The following is a 14978-nucleotide window of genomic DNA, read 5'->3' as shown; positions in this document are numbered from 1 at the left end:
TACGCCATTTCATTTCATTACTGCCTTTCATATCACCAATCCCTCAGCTGGTCTCATGAGGCTGACTGAATCTCGGGCCAGTTCTCAGTTCAGGATTAAAATCCTTGAGTGAGCCAGGAATCAAATGCAGGACTTGTGTGTAAAAGGTAGACATGCCACCCCTAAAATACAGGAGGTTTTGCATTGCTTCCTATATACTTCCTTTCATGCCTGTTGAATAGAAAATAATCTATTTGTTCTATTAGGAAGCAAAATGGAAGCTTATTATGGACACAAAAGGCAAGAAATTATCTTGCATTCTTGCAATTTAATCTACTACACACATGGAGAAACCATGGCGCTCAACTGCCTCGAAGAGTCATGGCCTACCAAGTGACCACTGCTCAGCATGAAGGCCTGCAGATCACAAGGTGTCATGTGGCTGAACGACAAATCCTCTTGTTCGTTCTTCGTTATTCTTGGCTTTCTGGACTTAATCTACCACAGCAAAACAAATGATACATTCCTTCCTTCCTTCCTTCCTTCCTTCCTTCCTTCCTTCCTTCCTTCCTTCCTTCCTTCCTCTCTCCCTTCGTAATCAGGCGAAGGGAGTCCAGTGCAACACCTCACATTGTTGTTCCCATAATCAATTAACTTTCCACTGAATAGCAAATTCATGGTACATTATTCAAATGGACCAAACCAAACCAAACCCCATGGCACTACAGCCCTTGAAGGGCCTTGGCCTACCAAGCGACCGCTGCTCAGCCCGGAGGCCTGCAGATTATGAGGTGTCGTGTCGTCAGCACGACGAATCCTCTCGGTCGGTATTCTTGGCTTTCTAGACCGGGATTCAAATGGACTCTCATTTAATTAAAATACCAGTGAGTTATTGGTAAGAGGCATATGTTATTTACTTCTGGTGTTCCTTTCCCTTTTCAAAGTCCTTTACTTGGTTTCTGTGTTAAACAGGAAAGAAGAGAACGCTTACACCGTGCTATTCGCCAAGCAGATATGCAAGAAGTTCAGGAGCTGCTAGCATCACAGGCCGATAATCTTCTAGCCATTTCCAAGAACATGTATGGTCGCTGTAGTCTGCACGTGGCTGTCTTATGTCAAGATGAGCAACTGACTGAGTTCATCAGTGGCCGATATCCACAGACACTTCGTGTAGGAGATAACGTGAGTTAAAAAAATGTGTATGCCAATACTACGTTGTTATGGGACAGGAGTTTAAGACTATATACTGAACCTCAACCTCTTCCCCTACAAGCAGAGTGTTTATACTTTAGGTATTAATAGAATAAGACACCATATTATTGTGTAATGTGTGTTTCTAATTGAGTTTAGTTCTCTCAATTTCCCTATTAATGACCAGCACACTTCTGAAGTCTAGACTGGACTCCACATGAAGTCTGCATTTCCAAGGAAAGTATGCTGTTGGTCAAGAGCCATCTGCTATTGGTCAATAGGTGAGGTTCTTCCCAGACACCCGAATAGGAACCATCTGCTATTGGTAGGCAGTTAAGCCAGCATGTGCTCCTGCTTTATGTTTGTGTCACTGATCATTAACACAGAAACTGTGAGAACCATAAGTGGCTTCCTCATTTAATAAGAATGTTATATGAAAACCTGTTCATTATATTGAGAGGAATTTCTGAACAGAGTGTATTTTCCCAAATTTTGTTTAAATTTTATTCTCAGGGTCCACTTTATCTGAGTCTATATATGCAGGGGGGCATTGGGTGTTTCCAAGGAAATTCTTAACCCATCTTCTGCAGCCAAATTTTGTAATTCTCCAACCTGCTTGGTGGCCATGTGGGGGTTGTCTGCCAGAAGTATGACATCATCTCCAAAGACTAGACAATCAAACACGAGTGCATTGTTTCTGCAGTCAATCTTCATCCCATTCTGGGTCTTAATTTTTCCCATTCTTGATTTTCATTCCCTGATGGGGAGTAGTAAAGACTGTCTCCTTGCCTCCGACCCATTTTTACCTTGAAGGGTTTTGTGGGTTCACCCATTAATTTAACTTGTGAAAATTTGTCTGTAATTATCTGCTGGAATACAGCCAGGGATTTGTCATCTATCCCAAACTACCAGAGAACATTGATGACTACTCTATGATCTACTCAAACATAAGTCTTCATGAAGTCCACAGAAGACATGATTGTTCTCTTCTGGTTCCTCATTGCTCTGATTTTAATTAGTGATTTGAGACTCTATATTTGTTCTGCACATGAACCCTCCTTCCTGAACCCTGACTGACATTTGTCTACTTGATTGTTTACATGGTTTTCAATTCTAAGTTGCAGTGCTTTTGAGAGGATTTTATAAGTGATGGGAAGAAGGGAAATGAATGAAAATCCACAGCCTGTTTCCAGTCATTTAACTGGGTCAGGAATGGAATGAATGAAGCCCCATCTAGGGACGAGGATAGGAATTGTGCCGGCTGCCGAAGCCTGTCGCACTCCTCTGGGGCAGTGATTAATGAATGACACATGAAATGATATTGGAGAGTATTGCTGGAATGAAAGATGACAGGGAAAACCAGAGTACCCAGAGAAAAACCAGTCCCGCCTCCACTTTGTCTAGCACAAATCTCACATGGAGTGACCGGGATTTGAACCACGGAACCCAGCGGTGAGAGGCCGGTGTGCTGTCACCTAAGCCATGGAGGCTATGGGAAGAAGGGAAATGCCTTCATAATTGTTGACATTAGTCCTGCCCCACTTCCTACACAAGGGGTGAATGCATTCTTTCAGTCACTTGGTATTTATTCTGTCTCCCAAATACTGATAGAGAAAATAAATCCTCTATTTGTTTCACCACATTTTCTCCAGCATATTTAAATAGGTCTGCAATGCTAGAGTCCATTCCTGGGGCTTTACTGTCCTTTAGTTCCTTGATTATTTCCTTAATTATATTTTGTCCAGAGGTAGCAAGCTCTTTAATTTGTTTCCAAGTTCTTCAAAGATCAATCCAACCTCAGGAGGTGTGCAATTTAGGGGTTTCTGAAAATAGCTTTCCTTGCTCAGTTTTGAAATACAGATTTCCATGGATGACTCCTTTGATCTTACTCTTGAATGTTTGCTCATGTTCTTTTTCCTGATTTCTTCATCAATGCAATCCAGTTGTTCTATTTTGTACTAACACTTGACCAAGCCCCTGCTCAAAGCACAACACATAGATAAAATACCAGACAGGCTAAAATGGCCACCAACCCTGGCCACGTCACCTGAGGGGAGTCAGCTGAATAGAACAAAAAAAAGGGTGAGTGTTTTGTCTTTGTCACCAACTAATATGCTAAAATTCCATTTCGGTTCATTCCAATCATAGTTCATTCTTCTTCTACTTCTTCTAGATATCTATCTTTACTGAATACTGTACACATGAATTCCACAACTTCTGTTACCATAATCGCTCAATACATCGTTCTTTTCAACCTTGAGGAATTCTCCCCGCTTCAATCAAAATTAATTGTGGAAACTCATGAACAATGTATTTTATATTAATCATAAGAAGCATGAATTTTACTTTTTTAAATATTTTATAGTGTGATTATTGTAACTTGAAGAATGAGAAGATGTTTTTTCTATTTGTAAGACTAATTTTATGACTCAGACTTTGTTCTAAGCATCTTTTTAAAATGTACTCAGTGCATACTCATTAGTTTGATTCTAGGACTTAGAAAGTTGTACTATGCTAGATCGCTGTCAATGTCTGTTATGTTTATTTTAATTTAAAACATATGAAGCAGCTGAAGATGTCTCCTAGAAGATGAAACATATACTGCATATTTTTTAAATATAATTAATCGTTAAAGGTGATTAAAAATTGTTTTCTATATATATATATGGCATATGGCTTTTAATGCCGGGAGTGTCCAAGGACATGTTCAGCTCGCTAAGTGCAGGTCTTTTGACTTGACGCCCCTAAGCAACTTGCACATTGTGATGACAATAAAATGATAATGACGACACACACACACCCAGCCCCTGTGCAAGCGAAATTAACCAATGATGGTTAAAATTCCCGAACCTGTCGGGAATCAGACCCAGGACCCCTGTGACCAAAAGTCAACATGCTAACCATTTAGTTATGGAGCCGGACAAAAATTATTTTGATTCAATGGAAATCATCAAATATTTATACATTCTGAACATACCACACAGTTGAGCATCTCGTCTCCCTAAACCCAAATCTTCCCAGCCCAAAGTTTGCAATATTTTAGTAACACTACTCCTTTGTCAGAAATCACCCAGAACAAATTGTGCTGTTTTCTTTGAAATTTTTCCATTTCTCATATCAAGTAGTCCTGGTGAGTGTCCCATACACTGGACTACACTCTAACTGCAGTCTTACCAAAGACTTATACACCCTCTCCTTTACATCCTTACTACAACACCTAAATACTCTCATAACCATGTGAAGAGATCTGTAACCTCTCCTAAATACCTCGTTAATATGATTACCCCAATGAAGATCATTCTTTATATTAACACCTAGGTACTTACACTGAATGGCCAAAAGTCATACGACCACACTGAATGTGATGTTAATAATGAGCTGCTCCTCCACGAGTCCTCAAAACAGCAGCAATACAGTGAGGCATCGAATCTACAAGGTGTTGGAATCGTTTTGGAGGGATCTTGACCCACGCATCTTGCACTGCTACCCACAATTGGTCTTTTGTAGTTGGTGCGGGGTTCATGGTGCGCATACCAGCATCGACAGCATCCCATAAATGTTTGATTGGATTAAGATTGGGGGATCTGGAGGGCCAATCCATGGTCATAACTTCACTAAAGTGATCACTTGCGAGCCACCACAGAGCGGTGACATGGCGCATTGTCCTGTTGAAACATGGCATTTCCATCAGGGTTCTCTAGGACCAGAAGGGGATGCAGATGGTCTGAAAGAATGTCCACATAACATGCACCTGTCAGCACTCCATGCAGCCCGACAATGGGGCCTAATTGCGACCATGAATATGCCACCCAGACCAGAGTGAGCCACCTCCCACCTGCACACAACCTTGTTGACATGCAGGATCCATAACTTCATGGGGCATACGCCACACTCTCACGCGCCTATCAGCTTGATACAACTGGAACCAGGATTCATCGGACCATACCACACTCTGCCACTGTTCCGTGGTCCATTGCCAATGTTTGTGGGCCTATGCACGTCGTTGAACTCTGTGTCGAGGTGTCAGCAAAGGGACACGAGTTGGTCGTCGGCTGGTGAAGCCTATGCGATGCAGTTGCCTCCTTACAGTCCTGGTACAAATGGGTTCCTGACTCCCAACATTCAACTGGGCAGTGATCTGACTCACAGTAGCCCGTTGAGCACCCAGTATGGTTCTGCAGAGGTGATGTGATATCCGTTCGTTAAACACCTATGGTCTTCCCGTGCGGCGGTTTATGCGGTTTATTCTTATACTGAACTATCTTAATGTACTGCTGAATGAATATTCTGCCTTCTGTAAATCCTCACATGTACACTCTCACCTCAACTTGAGTCCTTGGAATGTCGCTCCTGGAATCTCTTTCTGCCTTAAAGTATCTATGCATATCCTTCCATTTTCCCGTAAAATTCAAATGACTGCCAATAATGTTTCTCACCTGCGATGTTGAAGATCCACCCTCAACACTGTTGACCTCGGAAAGCCAAATTCACGTGTTATCTCTGCAGTGCTATGACCCATGCGCCGATGATCATCCCACATTCAAAATCGGTTAACTCATGACATGTTGCCATCTTTATGACACTGGTGTCTGTGATAGACTGCTTGGCTATGGTGCAGCTAGCTGTAACGCTCAGGGGTCATACACAGCACATTTTCTAATAGGACACCCCTTCCCGTGAATTTTGGCCCCTCAGTGTACTTTGTTCCCCATTGTCTGCTGTCCATATCATTACATTGTTTAAGTCCTTCCGCAGTTACTCACAATCCTGCAACTCATTTACTACTCTATACAGTATAACATCATTTAAATTATTATAATCTAATAGAAATAAAATCTGCCATTAACTTAAATTGAATGACCAATATCTTGCTATAATCCTACAAGTTAAGCCACACTGGAATAACCTTTCCTAAACCTGAACTGCATTCTGTCAAACCAGTTAGTACTTCTCAAGCTGACTGGCCTGTAATTATCAGTTTTAAGCTTGTCACACTTTCCCTTGTACAGTAGGGTCACTACAGCTCCTCTCCATCCATCTGGTATAGCTCCTTCATACTAACAGAAATCAAATAAATATATTAGATATGGCACTGTATCCCAACCCACTGCCTATAGCATATCCCCAGAAATCTTATCAATCCCAGTTGATTTTCTAGTTTTCAACCTCTCTATCTTCTTGTAAATATCTTTACTATAATAAGTAAATTTCAGTACTTCAACAGTATTAGTTACCTCCTCAACCTGGACATTATTCTTATACTGAACTATCCTAATGTACTGCTGAGTGAATATTCTGCCTTCTACAAATCCTCACATGTACACTTTCCCTCCACTTGAATCTCTGGAATGTCCCTCCTGGAACCTCTTTCTGCCTTAAAGTATCTATGCGTATCCTTCCATATTTTCTGTAAAGTTCATATGACTGCCAATAATGTTTTCCATCTTGTTAATCTTAACTGACTTTTTTGCTAAATACTTTACTTTGTCCTAGTAAGTTCATTCAATTTTGTCTTACTTCCACAACCATTCCTAAACCTATTTCTTTCCAACGTGTATTTCCTTCTTATTCTCTTTATTTCTCTGTTATAATAAACTGGATCTTTCCCATTCCTTACTGCCTCTAATGGTACATACCTGTTTTCACACTTCTCAACAACTTCTTTAAACCCATCCCATAGCCTGTTCATATTTTTATTTATCATTTTCAATTTATCATAATTACTTTTTTAAATTCCCCCATGCCTCGCTTATCAACCGTATGGTATTGTATAACAATCCTACTTTTACAACCTTCATTTCTATCACATTTATGCTTGATTATGACAAAGAAGTTTCATGATCACTAATACCATCAATCATTTCTGCTTTCTATAGAGCTTGTCTGGTTTTATTAATAATACTTTATTAACGGAAATACCATTTTACATAACAGTAGAGAAGTATAGACAAAACACAGTAAAAAGAAAGTTCAATGGAGTATAAGTAGAACATATGTACAGATATATATACAGGTTATATTACAAGTAAGCACAGGAAAGTAATAGACAATTCTGGAGATTATGTAAATGAGTTCTAAATTTTGACAATGAGCAGTTAAATACACTGACTGACAGAGCAAATGCAACACCAAGAAAGAGTGGTTCGAAAGGGATGAAAGTTGGGGAAAAAACAGAGACGACACGGACGAATAATTGATGTTTATTTCAAACCGATATGCAGGTTACACAATGCGCACGGCATCGACTCAGTAGGATGTAGGACCACCGTGAGCGGCGATGCACGCAGAAACACGTCGAGGTACAGAGTCAATAAATTTCTTGTTTTGTCAGTGTTATTCCTTCTTCATTCTTCACAAATCCTGTGTTTACCATTTCATTCCTACAGTTTCATATAATTCCAAATAATAATTTTTTCCTACATTTCAAGTCTTCTTTTACTTCCTGAGTGAATATTTCCCACCTTTTCTTCAGCAACTAAATATTTGCAAACTCTTTTTGCTTCTATATATCTCGCTCTGCTCTCTTCAGTTTTTTGTTTTCCATTCCAAGTTGTTTTTGTTTTCCTTTACTTTACTTTTCACTACTCTATCATTCCACCATGTTGTCTCTTTCTATCTTACCTTTTCTGTGGTTTGCCACATGTTTTCTCTGCACATGTTACAAATGCTTTTCTTTTTTTAATTATTCCTTGAAAGGATAATCATATGACATACTACTACTATTCTGATAAGAAGAATAAACAGATGAAAAGTGGTTAGCAAAAAGATTGACAATATTTTCTCCAGTATCTGCTGTAACTTCATTAAGATGCATTGTTGAAGGAATATTATTACATGACCTTTTAGAACTTAGATATTGCCAGAATTGGCACCATGTCTAGAATATGTTTCCCCTCAAGTTGGTTTCATCACTTTCTGATTCAGCTGCCCTTCCCATGTTAACTTATTAACCATTTGTTGATTATGCTTCTGTCGTTTGCATTACCCTCCCAGCCAACATTTGGTAAACTGAGATCATCCAATACAATAATGTTTCCTTCTGTGTTGTTTCCCACATAGTTGTTTATCTTCTCAAATAATTCTCCATCAGTATCTTCCCACCCCTGCCAGTTCTGTATATAGCTGACAGACAAAACCGAAGAGCTACCATGTATATTTGCATTATTTCTCCCATTTCTTATTTTTTTTTTAACTTGTTGAGCTCAAAAATTGGGAGGGAAAATTATGTGAATCTAAATTAAGAACGGAAATGTAAACATTGAACAGAATTACCTTACTTTAGTTACAAAATTTATTTAGGCCTAAAATAGTACAAAATAATAAAAAATATATATAACAATTATTTTTAATAAAAAATCAAAGACAATAATACATTCCCTAGCAATAATTATACGGAAACCGTCATCCTTTAATGTCATGCGAAAATTTGCTGAAGACAGGAGCCAAATACTTGAAATACAGTATATTAGAATACTGTATTAGGGTAAAATCTCTAAAATTGCCTATGCTAATATGTATTTCACTTCTCACTTCAAAGAAATAGACTTACCATTTCATTCATCGTCACTTTCTTTTGAAGCCATCTGCAGGTAATTGTACTCACGGCACTCCTTAATTACAAATCTATGAAACTGCACAATTTTTTCACTGTGGTCCTTCGGAAGTCGCTGACAGAGAGATGTCCTGCTTTGAAGAGAAAGATTGTTCCTCTTCATGAACTGATAAAGCCACTCTCTGATTGCTTTAAAATCAGGAATTTTCAAGGTTTTTGCTACTTATACAGCCTTTAACTGGAGCATCTCATGGGAAACTGAAAAGCCATCATTTCTCAATTGATTTAAGTAAGAAATAATTTCCTTTTCAATTTCTGAATGCTTCCCAGTTTTTGGTCCCAAAATGATAAAATTGTTTTTCCAGTACACCATAATTCTTCTTTCTGCTTCTGCCAGTAATGCACATGTGATAGTGCCAAGGAAAATTCACAAGATGCAGAACGATTGCCGTTATTTTTGGCAAATTCTTTTGCAGAAAATTTAAAATGTGCATCATAACTACTGTTTTTCTTTCCCATCACGTCACTAACAAACATTTTGCACAAAAATTCACATGTAAGAGCACTGGTGAAAGCAATTACTGAACACATGCAAGTCACAGCTGATAACAAGCGCAAGTTATGGCTAGCAGCCATAGGTCTGTTCTGGCCCTGGGCACTGGAATGTTGAGTAATCAGTCACTTCCTCCTCTCCTAGCATGGGAAATATGAACTGGAATTTCCAAACCAGTTCCCGATTTCTGTACTTCGGTAAGAATCATGAAGACAAGGTAAGTCTATGGTTCGCAGCTAGTGCAAACCATAGATGAAACAAGGGGGGAAAGTATGCGATTATATTTTTTATCCCAAATTTTCTTTCTAAAAATCAGGGAGGAAAAAATTATGCAAGGAAGAAAATTACACAAGTAAATACGGTAATAGAGTTCATGAAAGAGAAGAAGGAATTTAGTTCTTGGTCTTAATGAAACAAAATGGAGAGGAAGAGGGGAGAGAAAATTGAAGGAAGGGTACAAGCTGTTTTACAGTGGACAACAGGATGCAATAAACAGAGTAGGAATCATCATGAGAAAGGATATCCTGGAATATGTGTACGAGTTGAAGAAGATAAATAATAAAATGATCATAGCAAGGAGTACAGTCTGAGATAGGAACATGAGATGTGTTCAAAATTTATGTTCCAGAAAATGGAAATAAAGAAGAGAACATAGAACAAGTCCTTGAAAAAAATGGAGAAATACAGTACATAGAAGACAAAGAAGTAATGATAATGGGAGATCTGAATATACAAGTGTGAGAGAGAGATTGGAAAGAGAAGAGATTCTGGGGCGATATGAGTAAGACAACAAGAATCACGGTGATATGTTAGTCGAATTTTGCCAGAGGAATCAATTAATAATAGGAGACACATGGTTCAGGAAGAAAAATAGCCAGAAGATTACCAGGTATGGATGGGGAGACAGAAGAATGAAAAGGTTGATTGATTACATATTAGTAGAAAAAGGTCATTAGAATGATCTTATGGATATCACAGCTATGTCTGAGGAAATACTTGGGGGTTACCATTGAGCAGTGATAGCATAGTTAAAAGTAGGCAAAGTCACAAATATAGCAGGAAAAAAGAGAAGGAAAAGGAGATTCAGAAAGAGTTTAGGAAAGAATTACAAAAACTGATACCAAGGAATAATTAAAAAAAGAAAAGCATTTGTAACATGTGCAGAGAAAACATGTGGCAAACCACAGAAAAGGTAAGATAGAAAGAGACAACATGGTGGAATGATAGAGTAGTGAAAAGTAAAGTAAAGGAAAACAAAAACAACTTGGAATGGAAAACAAAAAACTGAAGAGAGCAGAGCGAGATATATAGAAGCAAAAAGAGTTTGCAAATATTTAGTTGCTGAAGAAAAGGTGGGAAATATTCACTCAGGAAGTAAAAGAAGACTTGAAATGTAGGAAAAAATTATTATTTGGAATTATATGAAACTGTAGGAATGAAATGGTAAACACAGGATTTGTGAAGAATGAAGAAGGAATAACACTGACAAAACAAGAAATAATGAACAGATGGAAAGAATATTTTAGGGAACTGCTGAATGTGAGAAGCCAGACATGTGGAGAAGGTATCCAGGCAGTAGGAATAGAAGAAGTAACAGAGAAGGTATCAGACATAACAATGACAGAGGTGGAATGGGCACTTAAAAAGGATGAAGATGGGAAGATCTGTGGGAATAGATAAAGTAGGCAGAGAAATGATCAATGCTATGGGGTTCCAGTAGATTAATAGAATTCTAAAGAGTGTATGAAGAGAGAGAGAGTGGCCGAGGATTAGGAAAAGGGAGTTATAATACCAATACTAAAGAAAGGAGATAAGAAGATGTGCAGTAACTATCAAGGAATTGCCATCATCTCCCATGTTGCCAAGATAATGGAAAGGATATTGGAAAAGAGAATTAGAGAAAAGGTGGAATTTCAGTAACAAGGGGAACAATTTGGATTCAGAAGTGAAAGGCTAGCAGTGAAACCCATTATAATTCTGAGACAGATCACAGAAAATAGCTAGGAATATGGGAAGGACATTTATAGACTTATAAAAAGCATACAACCAGCATTCCCAGAACAAATGTTTGGAAAAGCCTGATGCTCAGGGACATTGGCAACAAACTAAAACAATGACACAAGCAATATATGATAACTGTTGCAGCTGGGAGAAAACAACGCTGGATGGAACTAGCACTGTAGAACAGAATGGTTTTGAATTGAAAATGGGCTAAAACAAGGGAGTGTGTTGTCACATGAGGAGGAGGTACAACAACAGCTGAATGTAGAAGGATTGAACAATGGGGACTCAGGATTGTGGAGAACAGCAAGCCAATGGTGATGAGTAGAGGACGTGAGGAAGGAAAAGAAGCTATCAAATTGGAGACAAGGAACTGGAAAAAGTACAGCATTTCAAATACTTCAGAAGTAACAGACAGAAAATGGAAGACCAGATATGGAAATTAGTAGAAGGATACAACTGGGGAGTGCCTTTTACCAAAAGGTGCAAAGATTGATATGGAACAAAGATGTATCAATGAAGGCTAAAGAGGTAATGTACAAGGGATATTACTTTATAGACATATGCGGCAGAAATCCAGACAATGGTTCGAAGAAATGAAAGTAGAGCACAGGCAGCTGAAATGAAATTCCTGAGGAGTATGGTACAGAAGACAAAGAGGGATAGAGTGAGAATAAAGGTGTATGAAGAGAGCTAAATGTGAAAAAATTACATGAAAAACTGGAACAGAAGAGACTGAAGTGGTTTGGACATGTCAAGTGGATGAAAGAAGAAGGACTGCCAAGAAAAGTACTGGAAAGACAGATGAAAGGGAAGATAGGATTCGAAAGACCAAGATTACAATGGGTGGAGTCTGTGAAGAACAGCACAGGACAACGGATCCTAGACTGGATTATGGTGTTGGATGAGGAATGGTGAAGAGACAGGACGAAGTGGAGAAGAAACATATTTGCTCCCACCCATGGTGTCAGCTGGAAAAATGGGAAATGATCATAATGAATCACTTTCAAAAAGAGCTAACACTCATATGCTGCATATAAACAAAATTGGGAGCTATTGCAGTTTCGAAGTAGACAGACATATTTATTGTCATTCTTATGATGTACCGGTACCTAACTCATAAAAATAATTTTTGACTTGTTATCCTTTTGAACTAGGCCGTCGATATATGCCAGTGCAGATTCAACAGTAAAATCAATTTTCAGACACACAACTAAGAACAGTCTGATGTTCATAACATTCCTAGCTACTGTAAAGCAACTTTTAAATGAAGATGGTAAACTGTAACAACTTTTCCTTGAGATGTGATTTATAAACATGACAAAGTATGTATTTTTTTTAATTATCTGAAATATCTATCTGTTCATTATGAACAATGTTAGATTTTGTTTGTTCCAGCTTGAGAGAACAGCACTGCACTACGCAATGGGTGTTGATAAGGTGGAGGATCTTAGCACAATACTCATCAAGGCAGGAGCGAAGCGAGTTCTCAAAGATTTGGTAAGGTATTCTGATTCTCTTCGACACAGTTGCTTTTTCATTGTATCACATCTCACTTTATCAGATAAAATAAAAACAACAAAAGTCATCAAGTAGTTTCGACATACATATACACAAGCCTATTTCTTCGGATGCCGCCTCCATTAATGAAGGTTGGCTACAATCTTGGCGAAGCTGGTTCAATCATCTGCTGTTCTCATTAAGGTCTTTGAATCCAGTCCTGACCAGTCCTACTGGTTCCTCAGACATGATTGTCTTCTTCAACCTCGACCTCATCATCCATCAATTTTGCCTTGCAAGATCAGCTTTAGGAGAAGGTATTTTTGATTTCCGACAGTATTGATTTCCTTGATTATACTGATAAGCTCTCGATCATTCTTCATGTGCTTCAGTATCTCTGCATTGGTAACGTTTGGACCACAAAATTCACAGCGTCCTTTGAAAGATTCACATTTTGAAGGCTTCCAATCTCTGTATAGTGTTGCTTTTGGGTGCACTTATCTGAGCACTGTACAGGAGTACTTAATAAACATAGTATATGACAAAGTTGTATCTTACCACTGGACTAAGGTTTATGTCACACAGTAAGTTCCTCATATTCACAAAATTTGTGCGAGCCATTTCTATTTGCACATGGTTCTTTATGTCAGGATCTAGATCTTTAATGACCTAGATTCCTAGGTACCTGAACTTGTGCATCTCTTCAACTTGTCTGCCATAGATATTCAATTGGATCTGTGTACCTCAATTCTACTTTTGTCTACTCGATGTTAATTCCAGAGTTCAACTGCATCCCCTTTGATCACTATCTTGTCTATCAGGTGTTGTAGACCCTCAGGAATGTCAGCAAAGATTACAGAGTCATCTGCATACCTTAAACTATTCATTACCTCTTCATTCCATCTTCTGCTTCTTGCCATGCACTTAGGAAGATCTGCTCAGTATATAAGTTAAACAATAGTGGGAATAACACACAAGCCTGTCTCACTCCACGTTTTATTCAGATTACCCGTGTCTCACCGTGTTCAGTCCTTATTAAAGTCTCTTGCTGTTGACAGAGATTGTTGATGAAAGTCAGATCTTCATTGTCTATTCCTTTAGTGTATAAAATGTGGATCAGATTGGAATGTTTAATGCAATCAGAAAGCATGAGTATAATCTATAAAGCAGATGTAGACATCTTTAGTTTGGTCTCTGAAATTTTGCAAAAATTTAAATTTGCAAATTTTGTAGACTGAACAAGGCACTTCATGTACCAAAACCGTTATGGAAACCAATCCGTTCATCATCCAGGTCTATTTCACATGTCTTGAGAATTCTATTATGTATTACCTTCAAGAACAGTTCAAGAACTCGACTCACAAGATTGATCAGTCAGAAACTTTGGCATTTGGTTTCTTGGGGATCAGTATGAATACTGACTTAAGCCACTATTCCAGAATGTAGCCTGGCTTACGGAAGGGTGGGTGATTGGGAAGGTAGCGGCCGTTGCCTTCATTAAGGTACAGACCCAGCATTTGCCTGGTGCGAAAATTAGAAACCATGGAAAACCATCTTCAGGGCTGCTGACAGTGGGGTTCAAACCCACTATCTCTCGAATGCAAGCTCACAGCTGCGCGATCCTAACCGCACGGCCGCTTACTTGGTAGCCTGGCTTGTATATACTTTGGCAGGTCCTGCCAGGCAATTGTAAGTCATGGGGAGGAGCAGCTGAGCCTGGACTGAATCGTGAGTGACATCACTGTGTTGGGGCCTCACTACTCACCGCACAGGGAATCTGTCATGAGATAGCTAGGCCCACATTGAACAACACTTTCGCCATTGCTGTCTCCATTACCCTGTTAATCATTGGAGGCCTCCAGCAGAGGAGAATCTAGATGGTGCACCAAGAGTATTCGCTTTCAAGACGACTCTGGAGGAGTTTTGTTTCTCAAAGCATTCAGTTGGGGTGGACCCAGCAATATAAGACAGGCAAGACTTGCTGGTCGAGTGAGTTGAGTGGAGTTGAGTTGAGCTCTGTCGATGAGTGAGAGCAGTCAGTCTGAGTGTGGGTGAGTGTTGCTGTGAACGATTTCAGCCTGAGTTGAGGAGGCAGTCTGTGGAGTGTTCTGTCCATGGAACGGAGTGATCGTTCAGTCTGTCTGTCGCCGTGGAAGTGTTTCTCAGGCCAGCCGCTGTGTAATGAATGTCATGTCCTGGAGC

General features: G+C 39.1%; 1 protein-coding gene across 1 annotated transcript in view; it reads left to right on the top strand.

Moving 5' to 3' along the window:
- Positions 1-14978, top strand: part of LOC136863713 (uncharacterized) — a 562466-nt gene that overhangs the window by 509883 nt on the left and 37605 nt on the right. Inside the window, exons 20-21 of the mRNA XM_068226053.1 lie at positions 952-1161; positions 12675-12776. Of these exons, the coding sequence (XP_068082154.1) occupies positions 952-1161; positions 12675-12776 (312 nt within the window). The remainder of the gene's footprint in view (positions 1-951; positions 1162-12674; positions 12777-14978) is intronic.

This window comes from Anabrus simplex, chromosome 2 (assembly GCF_040414725.1).
Source record: "Anabrus simplex isolate iqAnaSimp1 chromosome 2, ASM4041472v1, whole genome shotgun sequence".
Classification (NCBI taxonomy): Eukaryota; Metazoa; Arthropoda; class Insecta; order Orthoptera; family Tettigoniidae; genus Anabrus; species Anabrus simplex.
This window is presented reverse-complemented; position numbering and strand designations above follow the sequence as displayed.